This window comes from Clarias gariepinus, chromosome 17 (assembly GCF_024256425.1).
Source record: "Clarias gariepinus isolate MV-2021 ecotype Netherlands chromosome 17, CGAR_prim_01v2, whole genome shotgun sequence".
NCBI classification, from domain to species: Eukaryota; Metazoa; Chordata; class Actinopteri; order Siluriformes; family Clariidae; genus Clarias; species Clarias gariepinus.
Genome location: NC_071116.1, coordinates 12,261,258 through 12,278,404, shown reverse-complemented (window position 1 = coordinate 12,278,404; position 17,147 = coordinate 12,261,258). Strand labels below are relative to the sequence as shown.

Sequence of the window (17,147 nt, the reverse complement as noted above, 5' to 3'; positions counted from 1 at the left end):
ATCATGGCTCTCTCCTATGAACCGCTTAAACTCCTAGATATGTCAGATATAAAACATTTATTTTGGTTGCATTTGTTTTTTTTTGTTTTTTGTTTTAAGAATGAATACCCTTAAAACACACTCTGTAAAGAGAATGTGAGAGAAATGCACTGGCTAGTAAGCCCCCATGTGGCAGCAATGACTCAGCAAAACAATAACAGCAGGTTTTTCATGGCTTGCTTAGAATCAGACAACCAACAATATTCTCACGCTAGACTGTTTCAAAACGCTACACGAGACAAACCTGAAGTTCAAATCTTGTTGCTTGATGTCAAAATATTTCACAGCTGGAAAGCCACTGAGGTGTTTGTCATTCTCTTGAACCTAAACAACTAAACAATGTGCTAACTATTTTCTCCAGCTTAATCCTTCTAACCCATATAACCCAGTTGTATAACCATACAACTTTTTAATTTTAATGTAACATGGAACAGCTTACTTCACACAAAAACATTATACTTTCATTTTTTGTATGTTATAGTGGATTGGATGTGGAACTTAATGTGAAAATGAGATCTAAAATTATTATTGACAATTGGTATTGTCACATAATTCATAATGTAAAATATACATCTATCAGTCATACCATTAACACTGATTATCAATTATATCCCCTGGTGACAGTATCTCGATAGTTTAAGACTGGACTTTCCTACAAGTCTACCTGAGTCTCCAATAACTAACTGCACTCCATATTAACATCAATTAACATCAACTGTTATAGCTGAACTGCCTGCCATCTAACACACTGTATGAATGCAGATCAATTCCCGCTTTCTGTTTCACCCAAATGAGCATGGGTTCCCTGTTGAGTCTGGTTCCTCTCAAGGTTTCTTCCTATTACCATCTCAGGGAGTTTTTCCTTGCTACTGTCGCCCGCGGCTTGCTCACCAGGGACTGTGCTCATTTTGATTCATGCACCTCACATTTCATACACACACTTGAATTGAATTGAATCACATTTTTTCTCTATAAAGGAATATTTGTAAAACAATTTGTTTGTATTAATCAGACATTTTTTATGCAAAGAAACAAAGAATCAGATTAGCTTCTCAAGAATTAATCTCAAGTATCTCAGGAATTAAAACCCCAGGATATAAACTGGTAGGATATCTGCTTACCAAAAAGAAGAATGAGCTACCATGTTCGTCTCTCTAAGCCCAAGAAGGTATTAGTGAGAGCTTCTACAGAGCTTTGATTAAAGGAGGGGATAATGTTAAGCTAGGGCTGATGAAGAGGTAATGGACACAGCAGGCCACAGTGTGCCTAATTGTGGGTGAGATGTGTTTTGCGTAAGCAACAAGGCAGCAAATTAGTTTCTGTCCTGATGAACACGACTGGAGACGAAGGTGAAGGTTTTCAACTGTGTGTTTTTGTGTCTAAATCCATTTTCTGTACGTAAACAGAGTCTTTGGGGATAAGAACAGACAAGCCACAGCAGTGGTGTAAGCCAATTGCCCCATTTCTATCTCACCTCAGGTTGCTCTCTACAGCCACATACACACCATTCCCCCCTAGTGATGTCATCAAGGCTCAACCCTGTTCCTAAGCAACTGGATCACACTGTCAAAGAGCCTGCAGGAGGTGGTGTATCAATTTCAGAGATCATAAGGGAACAGTATAGAGTGCTAAAATTAGCTTTTTAAAAAGAAATTCTTTTAGGAAAGCATTATCATGATCAGACTGATTGTGCGTGTTTTCAGAAAGCTACATCGACAAATTTCTAGAAAATGTCTGTCCACTGGGTATAGTGCTTAATATGTATCAGTGTCAGTGTGTGTGTGTGTGTGTGTGTGTGTGTTGGTTTAGGTTTATTTTAGCACTTGTGCCATAGCTGTTACAATAGACTGCTTTATTGGGTTTTATTGTGGCTTAAACCAACCTGACACATTTTCATTATTCATTTGAGCACTGTGCTCTTTCTGTCCCTGTGTGGAACAGGAGACAGGTCACTAAATCCATCTGCTCAGTTTACTCCGACACCACTGTGCTACTCAACAAGCTTAAGTAAGTATAAGCCTAAGTATAGTACACCCCAAATTTTATTCCCTAACAAATTAGAACCATTTAAAATTTAAGTGAAACTGCAGCATGTTGACCAACAAAAACTTTGATTTGCTGGGCATTTTTGACATAGAATCATTTTTAAAATGTTAAAACGATGTTACTTACTCGTCATTTAGGATCAGATCTTGAACCACTGAACAGGTCAACGTGAGTTGTGGAAGCTATGTTCAGAACTTGAAAAAATGCTAGTGATATCACCACCATAAAAGACATTTAATAAACTGCCGGGCCAAAAAAATAGCCACCATTTCAGAAGGGTCAAATTTTTGACCTGCATCTAACAAAGAAAACAACTAAGAAGATTATTTAACTTACTGGAATTGGGTAACTGGAATCAGCAATGTTATGTAGCAATAAAATTTAGCAGCTGACAACCCGAATGTACAGATAACATATGCTGTTAAAGAATAAACATATTAGGCAAAACTAGGGTAAATTGTATTCATTGATAAATTACACAACACAGCTGAGGAGCACATTCACCTTAATTGTAATACTTGCACAGTTCCTGTGGTGTGATGCAATTTAAAGCCATTCAACCTTCAAAATGTGTACCTATTACCTGATACAGACCCAGAAGTACATAAATTATTGGTTAGCATGCCTACTCCAGCACAAATTTCTAGTAAAATAGCTTACACAAATGGATTCTCATGCACTAGTTTAGAAACACATCTCATACTGTGATCATTGTATGTTACTGAACAACTTGAAAAAATAAGCGACTGGTTTTCTAGTACTGTAAGTCTTCCCTTAAACAGTTCACAGTGTGATAGGTTCGAGCATAAAGCCTTGATCTACTCATTACATACCTTATCATGCAGGTTAACAACATGGCACCTCAAGAGACTGAGATCTACTGCAAGACCTAGAAACCCAGTTCTGTCTCAGATTGGCAGGATCTGTGGCTGAGACATACTGTCAGACATGACGTGCATACAGATAAGAATACTTAAGTGGTCACAGCAAATACAATCGCAATTACATTTCTGTTCATTTGCATACCCTCTCAAACACAAAACAGTAGTGTATGAGCAGATGACTGTATCAGAAACACATCTGTATTGCCCAACAGGAAGGAATGGACCAAGGCCAACATACAGTCTCTGCCTCAACTTCCTACTGCAGATATTTTACTATTTTCTCAAATCCCCTTCACAGGAATGGTCTCAGGAATATAAAACTCTCACACAATATCATACTTAATATTTTAACCCCTTGATACAAGGCATTAAAATACCCATGACTGCTTTCCCAACACAGTTTTTATTTTGTGCACTGTCATACATTTGCACCCCTTATCTTCTCTTCGTACATCCTTTGTATCAGTCTTGTTCAAAAGTAATTCTATGTGTTTCTATAAGGCAAATGCAACCTTGGACAAACAGCATTCAACATGCCATTATTTATTTACCTAAAATGAAGTGACAAAGACCAAAAAACATGTGGGCAATACTAAGAACACTCTATGAATCATCTTTAGCAGCAATAACTTAAAGAGATTGTTTCCTATACGACTTTATCAGTCTCTCACATTCATTTTGGCCAATTCATCTCTATAAACATTGCTTCAGTTCTTCAAGATTTTTGGGCATTCGCATCTGCACAGCTCTCTTAAGGTCCTGACACAGCATTTCATTTGGGTTAAGATCTGTATTTTAACTAGGCCATTTCAAAACCTTGTTTCTTTTCTTTTTTAGCCATTCTGACATAAACTTACAGGTGTGCTTTGGATCATTGTCCTGCTGCATTTCAACCAAGTTCTAGCAGTCAGACAGATGGCCTCACAGTAACCTCTAGAATACTCTGGTATACAGAGAGGTTCATGGACTGCAAGATGCCCAGGTCCTGTGGCTGCAAAACAAGCCGAAATCATTAACCATCCACTGTCGAGCTTGAAAAAGTGGAATAAAATAGGCTTTTGGATAGACAATAAATGCAAGAGGGGCTATGACTGGGGGGTTTTACCTTTCAAATAATATGTTAAATTATCAGATTACCAAAGAGATTTTTATAGAGATTGTTTAAGCAGGTTACATGTAAGTGGAGATTGCTAACTCCCACCACCAGTCATATTGCCTCAATAGAGAATTGGATGAACACAGTAAGAACCTGCACAACCTGGCAGGAAAGCTGTAGAAACTGTTAGGGACAGAGTATTATCTCCATTGTCATCGAGCTGCCTTAAAACAGGCAGCTCGATGACAAGGGATATTTATTTTTTGGATATTTAAAAAAAAAAGCCTGGTAAGGACGTGGGAGAAGCAAGATACAGGAAGAACTTAAAAAGAAACTAGGTATGATGGCATTGACCAGTTAATGGTGTAAATACCACCTCTTAGGAACATTACTGACTACAAGCATGGTGCAGACAGAAATGTTTGGACGGCATTCTAACTACATTGTCAATCGGATGTCATTGCTTTGTTGCTCCTTTAATAGATTTCTCAAAACGACCATGGTAGGTCCAAGCCACGCTGTAGAAGATCCCATTAAATTCATGTCATGATCTTTTATTGCTTACCAAGTACATGCTGCAGGGTATTCATGTTTAGAGAATTTTGTACAATACTACAGTGGAACCTTGGTTTGCGAACAGAATTTGTTCTAGAAGCGGGTCCATAAAACACTCATAAATCAAATCGAATTTTCCTATAAGAAATAATGGAAACTCAAATTATTCATTCCACAGCCAAAAAAATAATAAAAACATAAAAATAATTAATACAAAATATAAAGTAAAAATAAAACAAATTAATCTGCACTTTACCTTTAAAAAAAGTAAAAATTAATCCTGACAGATAAGTGTTTCCTTTTATGCATACAGGTGCTGTGTATGTTTGTGTTTGTGTGCGTGTGTGTGTGCGTGTGTGTGTGTGTGTGTGAAGCTAAAGTAAGAGGAGAGGAGGAATCAGACCCTCCCATCTCCCTCTTCTCGTCCTACACGGTTACTCCTCCTCCTCTCTTATTTGAGTTTCACACATACACACACACACACACACATACAAACACACATTAACGGAAAGTCTGTTTTATCTGAAAAAATAACAAGGAACATCCCTAAAAAGCGAATGAGCGCTTACTAACAGAATCACTGCTGTAAAATAAAAATAAAACAAATTAACCTGCACTTTACCTTTAAAAAAAATCACGATAGAGCAGTGTTTCCAATAGAAAGAGAAAGAGAGTGTGTGTGTGTGTGTGTGCGTGCGTGTGTGTATGTGTGTGTGTGTGCGTGCGTGTGTGTGTGTTTGTGTGAAGCACAGAGAAGGAGGGGTGTGTGTGTGTGTGTGTAAAGGCGAGAGGAGGAGTGGTGTGTGTGTGAAGGGGCATGGTGTCCAGTGGTGCGTGCGCACACAGAAACTGCAGGCTGATACAGAGAGAGAAAATGGATATTTAACCTCTCTAATGAGACTTTCTTTGGCTTTACACGCCTGCACAAACGTGTGTTATAATTAGCAGTACGCGCACTGTACAAATAGCATACAGACGCAAAATAAAATGTTTTACGCACGCACACATGGTCACAGTGTTATAGTAAACAGTACACGCGTACACGGAGACCCAGAAATGTAGACGATTCCCTTCAATTCCGCAGCGCAAGAGAGAAAAAAACCATTGGCTCAATTGTGATCACGTGATGCTCGGTGCATGTGTAATACGTGATACTAGGTACTCATAAACCAAGACCTGTTCGTTTTCCAAGTCAAAGTTCGTTTGATCTTAATGGACCTGGTAAGAGCATGATCATGTGTGTGATAGGAAAGTATTGACAACATTGAGAACCTGATAGGGATGCATTGTAGAAATTTTTGCTAATTCTTAAATATTTTTAGGATGCAGTAAACAAGATTTAAATTGGGTGGGGTTAAATTTTGTGTGTGTCTCTGTCTGTGTGATGTGATGATTGGAAAGTCCACTAAAGAACACTAAACTCATTGTCATACAGCAATAAAACCAGCTTAAAATGGCATGTGCTTTGTTACATGGTTTAATATCACGTTGGATATAAAATTAAGGTAAATAATGGTCAGCATTAATACTCATATCGGATTTGGGCCTAAAACTGCCAAGCAATGATTCTCACACCAATACACTTCACCAGCCAGCCTGTACTGTTGACCCAAGTTGTGTTGGGTCCATGGATTTATGCCGTTGGCACCAAATTCTGACCCTGTACTTCAGAAGAAATCAAGATTAATGATATGTTGTAGTTTTTTTCCTTTTTTTAATTATTATTATTAAACCATTCTGAGTACACTATAGAAACTATTGTGCATAACATTCCAGGAGATCAGCCAGTATAGAAACATTCAAACCAGCCTAACTGGCACGGAGACAAAATCACTGAGGTTGCAGTTTTATGGACATCACCTCATGCTGCTGCCCAGTATTTGCAGGATTTTATGCACTGCACTCCTACAATATGTTTCACTGATTAGATAATTGCATGAATAAGTAGTTATAAAGTCGTCATAATAATATAGTTCTTGGTCGGTGGCCATGGCCATGTCCTCTTGTTCCCTCAACATTATAAGTGACACAATCATAAATCAGTGATAGTTAGGGGTAATAACAGGACAATGACAAGACATACAGTCTCACAAGCCTTAAACACAAAAGCGCTAACTGGTTCTTCTTCTGGGCTTTAAATTCCAGTTTTTCTGTGCGTCAAAATTGCTTGTTTGCTCAACACAGTTGTGAGAATGGTTATGTGAGTAACCATAGTCTTCCTATCAACTGGAACCAGTATAGCTATTCTTCGCTCACCATTCTTCTCTAAAAAATCAGATTTTAGTGATCATTTTCTTTCATTTAAAGCATAACTTGTGGAGTGGATAAAAAGTCCAGGATCCAGTTATCGAAATAATGCCATGGCGAATGTGTGTCTTAATCTAAGCAAAAGGCGGTCCAACATAACATTAAAGTGTGTCACTATTTTGGGGGGGGGCTGGACAGTTCAACAAGAATTTTTACATAGGGTTTTTTCTAGAAAATTTTTATAGATGTTCACAGAGCAGCAACAATAAGTGAAAAAGACACCAAAGATAGATCACATCTGTGCATAAACTAATTGGTGTTTGATGAAATTCAGCCAGATGGTATGAGCTCCCTTCCACATTTACCTGTCTGGGCAAATATGCCTGCTGAGAGTGAGGGAGAGGAAACAGACAGTAAGAGACTGTGACAGACAGTCAGAAAAAGACAGAGACTATGCGAGTGTGAAAATGAGTCAGTGTATGTGTGTGTGTATTCACAGATGTGTGAAGGTAGAGAGGGGTGGGTGGAATTTAAAGGAGCACAAATTTGGAGCTATTTCTGTCTGTTTGGAGCGAATTGCTGGCGGATTTGGAGGTTGTGTGGGCACAAGCACAAGTTTCCATTCATGGGTTTTACGAGAGAGGGGCCTGGAGGTTAATGGGAGGCATTTTATGCTTTGTTTCACCCACTTGGTTATGCTTTTCATATATTTTCATTCATATCCAATAGCCACTTGATTCTCATTAAGGCTGCAGTGGATCCAGAATAGACAACACTGGGCATGAATGGTTGATGTGATGCCAGTCCATTACAGGGAACCATCCATAAATGCATTCATACCTAGGGGTAATTCACAGTGGCCAGTCCACCTCCTAACATGTTTTGTGGAGATAGGAAGAAAGAGGAAATGCCGAAGGAAACCCAGCCAAACACATAAAGAACATTACTTCACACACTAGGTAACCTGACCCCAGGATCAAGAGGTGGAGCTTTTGGGCAGGAAATCTACCCGCTGTTCTGCCATGCTTCCTGTTGTTAATACTATTATATCAATTAAATTAGGTGTGTTAAATGCATGCTGCACTGAGCAATCCTTTAACCCTCTAGAAATCAGACCCCCCTGTTAGAGATACATATTTTTATACCGATTAAGAAATTACCTGTCCAAGATTAATTAAATAGCAGTTTATGTACCTTTTGTCTAGAAGTATGTATCTGTATATTGTACATATACAGTATGTGCATAAGAGAAGGTAATTATATTTTATAGGACCTGAAAAGGTAAACAGCTGCAAATGTTTATGGTTAATACTGATTAAATTAAAACTGGTTTGTATGACAGAGATAGGAAGGCACAAATGATTCACTAATTAAATGTCTAAATATCCACTGATGCAATTATGTATAATGCGGATTTGGTCATAATTATGATTAGGTAAGTAGATATAAAAATTGCCTTGATACTTTAGATAAAATTTACTTTGGATTGTTAAAATATTGATATCAGCTACCGTATTAGAGAGGCATGTTTTGTCAATTACAAAATAAAGGAGCTTGTCATACCTGCTTTCCTTCAACAGTGTAGATCCTCTTAACAGCCCCAGAGTCAAGCTTGATGGCGTCCGTGATGTCAGTGAGAACATGGTCAAACGAATGAGCTGTCTTCTTGTTAAGCAGAATCCGAACAGCCTTGCGCGGCTTCACACCGCTGCGTATGATAGTGACCAGCTTGGGCCTGATGAAGTCCTTGCTCTCTTTAGACTCATGGGGCCCGAGTTTAGAGTTGGAGAGGGAGGTGAGGCATCTAGTAGATACAGATGCCTTCACATTCACAGACCAGTTGGGGTTGATATTCTTCATGTAATCAAGCTTCTTGAAGGGCTCAATGGAGCCACATACATAACTCTCTCCTGGAAACATAAATTATGGTGCAATGTAGAGTAACAGTGAGGGGGAATGACATTTCAATTATTTAATTGATAAATGAGGCTTCAGAGGGAAAGGATCAGAGATAATTAGCAATACATATGTCAAAACTCACTGATGTAATTTCAAATTAAATATATTTATTTGTTATAGACATTTCACTAGGGATACGTTATCATTTAGTGTTGTAGGCATTTCACCAGTTATACACCATTCAGATAGGCTACACTAGTAATACCTCTTATTAACAGGTCCATCATTAGGTGGACACTGAATGTATTGGTATTTAAGCATTAAGTGGCCCTGTGTTGCAAGTTAGTTAAGGGAAAAAACTGCATGTGTCTTAGTAAAGTACAGAGTCACCATAAGACATTAAATTAGCCTCAGTGTGCTATACCACTGATTTTACAATTTTCTATAATTGTAGTGGAGGGATAAACACCATTCTTGCCAAAGGTTCCCTCAGTTGTTCTTTGTGGTAAGAATACTGTCTATTATGCATATTTAAAATCTCCCATAAGTGCTTGATTGGGCTAGGATCCAGTGGACTGATCTAAAAGGCATGTAATATGATTGACCAGGTTTTCTACATTTTAGCAAAAGTTCAGGCCGACCAACATCTCAAAAAGCAAACCAAAGATCTAGAATAAGCTAAAATAGGTCAAGCATTGAAAATAGGGATATATTTACACACACTGCTTGCTTGGTAAGCATTATCGGGGGTATTTTTATTCAATTTCTATAACAAAATATATATATATATATATATATATATATATATATATATATATATATATATATATATATATATATATATATATATATAATATCTGGTGGCAACAAATTATTTATTTAAGTTCCATAATAACTCAATTGACATTAATGTATATTTTTTAAAGAGGTAATAAGTTTATTTTTTTTTACTTTTATAATAGAGATGAACTGGTAAATCAGCCAGTGACCAGAATCGGCTGGCTTTCAGTTTGATTTGCCATGACTGATGATCGGCCTATCAGCCCTAAACATAAACTGATAGTGTCTATACTGAGCGCAGAAGCTTCCGAGTGGCGCACAAGAAACACATTTTATGGTGTTACATTATCAAATGTGTTCACATTAAAAGCCCTCTATCTACCTTTTTCTCCAAACTCTGTGATTGAATTAGTCTCAAACCGACTCATTACACACTCTTACACCAGTCTCCAAACACTGCAAGTGTAATTTTGTAGAAAAAATTGCCGTGTTAGAAGCTGGATACAAATTTTAAGACTTTGGAGGCATTTGAGGTGGTCAAACGTCATTGTTTCTATATAATCCTACAAATGAAATGCTATAAACTATTGAATAAGTGATTCAATGCTCAACTTCTTTCATAAAGTCATAAAAAATTAATGTTATAAGGAATGGGCTACATTTAATTAATCATTAAACTTTCAAAGGTTTAAATTAGTAACAAAATCCGTGAAAATATAATAATGAACAGGGAGTCATAGAATCGCAAATATTGTATCGGGTGGTGACTGGTGATGTCAATATGTGTCTGGTGATGTCAAAATGTTTGGAGTCGTGAAGCACTTTATGGGTTCATATAAAGTTGGTGTACCTAATTAACTGGCAACATAATGAACTGCATACAGTAGGTTGATGTTAATTGTGACTGTAACTTATTTCATTATTAACTTCTGTACTTATATCCTGAACAGTAATGAGTGGAGGTGATGAGTGGACGGTGATGTAGGTGTCAGCCCTCCCCTCGCCTCCTCTCCTCACCTTCCAGCAGCTGATCGATGCTGGTGATCTTTCTCGAGCCGTCGATGACGTAGATGACGCGCACGCCCTGGGACAGGTGCACGTTGTCGGTGAGCGCGCGCGTCAGCTCGACCAGCAGCGCGTCCAGCGTGCGGAAACGCTCGGAGGAAACGGCGCACACCAGCCCGGGGAAGTAGCGGTCTCCGTTCCGGTAGAAGCGGACCTTTTTGGCTCGTTTCTCCGAGCTGAGCGCCTTGAGCGTGCGCGTGCGGTACAGGCTGCAGTGCGCGCTGTGGGCGGGGCTTGGGACGCCGTTGGCTCGCGAGCCGCCCCGGTCCTTCCTCTCTACTTTATCTCGTGCGTCGAAGTGTTCATCCATGTCTGCTGGCGAGAGCTGAAAGCTGTAACGGAGACAGGAAAGACTGAGACATCGCCTCTACTGCGCGTGTTTAACGGGAATCGATGTTACCCCTGGCTGGGGCGAAAAATAACTTTTTAACAACTCCTTAAGAGGCCACAGTAGGATCGGCTTTAGGCTTTAAACCTTAATAAACCCAATGAAGAGTGTGCTATAACTGGCATCATTAATTTAACCATAAATTAGGCTACAAAAGTCAACGCAATATGTCAAACGAATGTTATATTAATAATGTAATTGGCATCATGATGTAAATAGCATCAATAATATAACGTTAAACCAGGCTACAAAAGTCAATGCGATCTGTCTACATTAGACACCTGGTTAAATTGCACTCATTTACACCCAAATACGTTATTGCAGCGGATCCCACATAATGCGACTGATTCTTGCCTCTGTTTTGGCCAAACACTAAACCTTCAAAACACTTGGAGTATGAACTCCATCTGGAGCTTAGATGCTATCACACTGGCCAGGTAAACCTATCAGGTCTTAAACTCGTACCCACAGTCTGAGTAACAGACCCAGAGCAGCTCGTCCCACAGGCTAACATAGTGTTTTAATTCTAAATGACACAGCATGCTCACTTACTGAAATGCACGGCGCAGGAAACACGCAGATGTCCTCTAAACAGCCGAAATTCAGGTCGCAGATCCGAGTCGTGTCTTTGATGTGCAACGCGTCTATTGTACTGCGAGTGTGTTGTCCTGTGTGCGAGGACGCTCGGCTCGCTCACCAGCTGTCTCCCCCTCTCTCTCCCTCTCTCTCCCTCCTCCGTGACGTGAGATTCGTCCCTCATTCAGATGCAGCACCTCACCGCACAGCGCCACCCCTCCTCCTCCTCCTCCTCCTCACCCAATGCCAGCTACAGCATAACATAACAGTATACAATAAGTAGAGACAGCTAACATTAAAGCTTTAACTTGAGTTAATCACAAATAACAGTATTAGGAATAAACTGTAGTTACAACAGAAAAGTATAATTATTCATTATTATCTTTATAAATTCATTTTAACTTGTATAGCATATTTAACAATGGACATTGTCACAAAGCAGCTCCACAGAAATAAACATTTGTATTTTGTATCGTATATTTGTATTTGTATTGTATAGTTTTTTTTTTAAGTATAAAGGTTTAGCTTTATAAGTTGTCCTTAATGAGCAGACCGGAGGTGACATTGCCAGGAACAAAACAGCTTGAAAATGGCATGAGGAAGAAACCTGGAAAAAAAAACAGACTTAAAAGGGAACCAATACTTATTTGTCACAAACATAAACACATAGATAAATTATTTCTGTGTTATAAAATTGCAGGAAATTAATTTAAGTTAACACAAAGTCCACAATATTGATGAAGTTACCATCTGCTCACGAAACTATCAAAGAGATTGTAGTCGTCGATTGAAAACACTATGATGACCGTTTTTATCAACTGTTTTAATCAAATGCAATAAATGACATAAGCATTCAAACATTACAAATCCATATGTCCATAAACCCTACAGATGTACCTGCTTACCTACTGCATATTATGTACTTACAGTATTCTCAAAAAAGTCAACTGACCAAATAACCTTTCAGCCTAGATGTAAATGCTGAACCTGAACACAAATTGTGGACCGAATTAGTCCCGAACATTAATCAGTGAACTGTAACCATAACAGGGCTTTGTTTAAAATAAAAAATTTTAAAAAGCCCCCTGCTGTGATCTTCATTTAACAGAAATTAAACCAAATGCAACAACATAGGTGAGATTCTTAAATGTTTATTGAATATAAACATTATGAATATTCTGAAGTGCTGCTTAGGGTTAGGGTTAGGGAGAAGTTTTCTGTTTGTCAGGATAGGAGACAGGAGGCTGAGGACCCAGGCGCTGTAAGCAGGTGGACTGTGAAAGTTGATGAGGCTGTGGAAAGTCTGTAGCAGTTCACAGTGATCTGTGTGCTGGTGCTGAATGCAGGTAGGTTATAAGGCAGGAACGCAGATATATATACACGTATACAGTATAAGAGGCTAAGACAGAATCCAATTTAGTAGCATTACTAAAAGACTGATATTCGGTAGATATATGTAAGAGGGCAGACAGGGTGGAAACAGAGTCCAAGCTTTATGTGATAAATTTAGCTGAGAGGAACAGACAGATGCGCAGAGTGACTAGGAGCAGGCTGAGAGCAGGTTCAAAACAGGCAGAGTCAGATTTACAGGAAGATCCAGGAACAGAATGAAAGCTGGAGAGATCAAACACAACATGAACAGACAATCTGGCAAAGCATGAACTGTGGCTGTGAAATAGGTAGAGCGGAATGACAGTGTCCTTAGAGACACATGGAGTGGATTAAGAGTATTTGAAAGAAGGTGTATAAACAATAAAATCTGAAATGGATTATGACAAGTAATATTATGTACATAAAATTCAAACGAAAGACTAAAAAATAAACACAACCAGGGTTTTTACAGCTATACATGATAAAAGAAAGAAGACATTCAGAGTGAATATCTGATCAGAAAGCTTATTTCTAGCTGCATGTGTTCCTAGTACCAGTACATCTGTTTTGTCAAAATTAAGCAGTAGGAAGTTAATAAGCCTCCAGTGTCTAATATCCTTTACACATTTCTCGACTTATGTCGGTGACTGTCATGTCTGCTAAAACATAAAGTTGAAAACTATTGCCATATTTATAAATGATATTAGTAAAGGTACTGTATATAGAGCGAAAAGCAGTGGGCTGAAACCAGAACCATGCAGAATGGCAAAATATATCTAACTATGTGTATATAAGTCACCAGGTCATAAACCATCATAGCAATATTGTTTGCCACAAGTTCAAACCAATGCGAATTAGAAATTACAAGTACAGTATTATTAAACATCATTTTATGCTCTACCTGCTCCTACAGACTTAAACACACCAGTTTAGATCAACCATAGGCAATATACAATTTTTGTTCTGATATAATAATACAGTATGTAATAAATATATTCACTGCCCTTAAAGGCTCTTAATGGACAGTTCATGTGTAAAAAATTAAATGTGTTTATGTGTGAGAATTATTTCTCATGCACTTCCTATCCTGATGCTCCCATTGCACTTGAATACTGTAAATCTGTACATACGACTTTTTCAACTGCCAATATTTCTGATGAAGAAAAGATGGAAACACCAGTGGCTATCATTTGTTTATGGTGAAAATGTTCTGACAGCTCAAAACCTGAATGCGGGTGTGTTTGACTGCATTCACATTTGACTGCATTCCCAATAAGGAACCATTCTATGATTTTTTCAAATAATAAAGATCAAGTGTGGACCTTACCTTCTGTCTGTGACTCGATGTCAGATCCTGAAGCTGTAACTGGTACTATTTTAAAGTTACTGTTTGTTAAGCTTGGTTGTTGAATTTAGGTACTCTGTGAGCCTAACAATAGTTACTGACTACTGGATTCTGAAGACCTCTAAGACTTATAATAACTTTTTTTTAAATAGCATAATATGTGAGTTTTAAGAAATGAGAAACTACTCACTGCATAAGCTAATGTTAAAAGAACTGTGTAGTAATTATCAGTACTTATCTAGATCTAAAGGCTGTTGTGCATGTGCTTATTTAAATCCACATGTGACCATTTTTGCCAGGCATTGTACATGATGTATTATCACTTCAAACTAAAATAGTACTTGTCATGTTACATAAAGTGCAGACAAATGCAAGTTTAGGTAAAAGCCATGTTTAATGAGGAGAAGGCAATTAGTATAAAACTCAGTTCAAAAATGCAGTCTAAAAATACAGGTAAGAATCTGAGTGATCAAGAAGCAGCACATCAAAGACAGGACAAAGGCAAGGTCAGAAACAAGAGCAGGCTTAAAGTCGAACCAGAAATCCTAAACTAAATAGCTTGGCGAGCTCAGAAATGATGCAGCAGTTCTCAAATAGACAAGAAGGATATATGTACATGCGCCAATCAACAGGAAAACACCTATGATTGATTATAATGCACAACACATGTAAACAAACAGTAATTGTCTGCAGAAGTCTTTTCCATTGAGCTATCATATTTGGGGGTGATCGCCCCGAAGATGAGGCTGCACTAAGGAAAAAAGACCTGCAATGTAAAGTCTGGAGGTGCAACATGGATAGGAAGGCTAGGAGGAAGCGCTGTCCTCAGGCAAACAGAAATGCAGAGCAACATTTTTAGCTAATCAGGGAGGTGGAGCCTGTGTGACATCCAATGTGACATTTTTATTTATTTTATTTTATTTTATTATTTTTTTTGGGGGGGGGGGGATTTTCCTCCTTATTTAGTCATATCCAATTCCTCCGCGTCAATAGGGGGCTCCTACATTAAGACTACTACTACCACAGGAGGGCTGCTGACTATCACGTGTTTCCTTCAAACCATGTGACGCCAGCCGACTGCATCTTTTCCAACGGTTAGCCTACGCACTGTTGGGGGCAGCATAACATACTCGGAGGACAGCGCTATACGCTTCTTCCGCTTGCGTGAACTCACAGACGCCCCTGATCGGCTTTGGAGCCGTGATTAATGTGGGAGCATTAAGTACCTCTCATCCCTCCCCTCTGTGAAGGCTCAGCCAATCAGCTCTTTCTAGACCTCCGTCCGTGGGAGGTTACATCATACCCAGAGAATCGAATCTCTGGATAATAGGGCGAGCACTTCGCCACTGTGCCCCTCGGAGGCCAATGTGGCATCCTTGAAGCTGAGGGTGGTGGTGTCAGCACAATGGCATTGAGGATAGGGCAAGGATTAGGATTACTAGGACTAGGATTCCCTGTGGGCATTATATACTCAAAACCTGGTGGGGCACCAGAATGATGCACTGGAAGCTAGATTTTGGAGCATCAGTGGGGCTGGGTTGTGGCACAAGAATGATGTTCTGTAAATCTTGCAAAAGTGCCATCTGGGCTGCACTGCAGGCACAACAAACAAAGCTGGGGTGTGGAGCACACATGAACTGGTAGTGGTGTCAGCACAACGTTATTAAAAACCCACCAATTTTGCCTACAGAACATCCTTTAAAGCTCGGTGGTGGTGCCAGCATGATAACCTTGAAGCACAGTGATAATACCAGCACAAAAGTGCAAACAGGATGTCCTGGACATTAGAGTTGTCACAGAGCATGACCTAGGGCAGAAAAAAAGCATATCTAGGGTTTTTTCTTCCTTTTTGGGGCAAACCCGGGCATATTTCCAGCAGAACATATCTTGGTCAGAACAGGGCAAATCTCCAGCAGAATAGAGTTTAGAATAGACCTCTCAGCACCCTGGCAGGTTATCTGTTTGACCTCTGCAGGGTGCTTAGCTCCTGAGATCAATCAGGTTAACCTACTGTAACATGTAACCTAACTGCAATGTGCAAAAAATAATTTGCAGCCGCTAAATAATCTACTAATCAAAAAATGTTCATATAGATTACCACAATAAGACTGTAGCAAGTCTTATTAACAAAACAATTGGTTTTATATTAGCCGATATAACTAGGAAATACTTTGATGAGGAAAAAAAAACATTTTTATATAAACATTGCTCTGAATTTGGTGCACACTAATTTCACTCCATGAGCACTTATTAACATTCTTGGAGAAAATGGCTACTGGCATCAACATATTGGAGTACATTGAGGGTTGATGGAGTCTTTCTTTGCAAACATCAAAAAAAATTCAAGTAAGCTATAACACTGACTATCTGATCACAAAGACGCTTTACTTTAAAATGTTACATTTTAGAGCAAATGATGTCTGCCAAAACTTCCATTAGTAATACAATTCCATCAGATCCAAACAACATAGTTCACTGTCAGAACAGTGACCCCACTGGAGAATTTGATATTTTGAAATGATGTGTTGCTCTTCTTTTTGATAACACTTCTTATTTTCATTTTACATATTTGAGTTTGGCACAGGTTTAGCACCAGATGCGTTTCCTGATTTCCTGATGATTTGTTTAATGCATTGGCTTGGAAACTAATCCATGCCCCACAAGTGGCAGGCAACTGAAGTACCAATGACCAACCTCTGAAATTGGGTCTAGTGAGCAGAAAATAATCATTAGCTATCAGGGTCCGAGGGAATGAGAAGGCTCTGAACATGATCTGAACATGATCTGCACATTGTAATTGTAATTGCTGGTATCCAAAACAACAGTGCATACAATTCTACATTTAGGCATGGGGTA

The 17,147-nt window shown here is 38.8% G+C and overlaps 1 protein-coding gene across 2 annotated transcripts in view; it reads right to left on the bottom strand.

Moving 5' to 3' along the window:
* The window catches only part of dclk1a (doublecortin-like kinase 1a), a 56,180-nt gene extending 44,492 nt beyond the window's left edge, over positions 1–11,688 (bottom strand). For both annotated transcript variants that reach the window (XM_053476228.1, XM_053476231.1), the window contains exons 1-3: positions 11,552–11,688; positions 10,564–10,943; positions 8,431–8,777 (exon numbers count right to left, since the gene is read on the bottom strand). In XM_053476228.1, coding sequence (XP_053332203.1) covers positions 8,431–8,777; positions 10,564–10,921 — 705 coding nt within the window. In that variant the 5' untranslated portion in view covers positions 10,922–10,943; positions 11,552–11,688. The remainder of the gene's footprint in view (positions 1–8,430; positions 8,778–10,563; positions 10,944–11,551) is intronic.
* Positions 11,689–17,147: the final 5,459 nt, after the last annotated feature.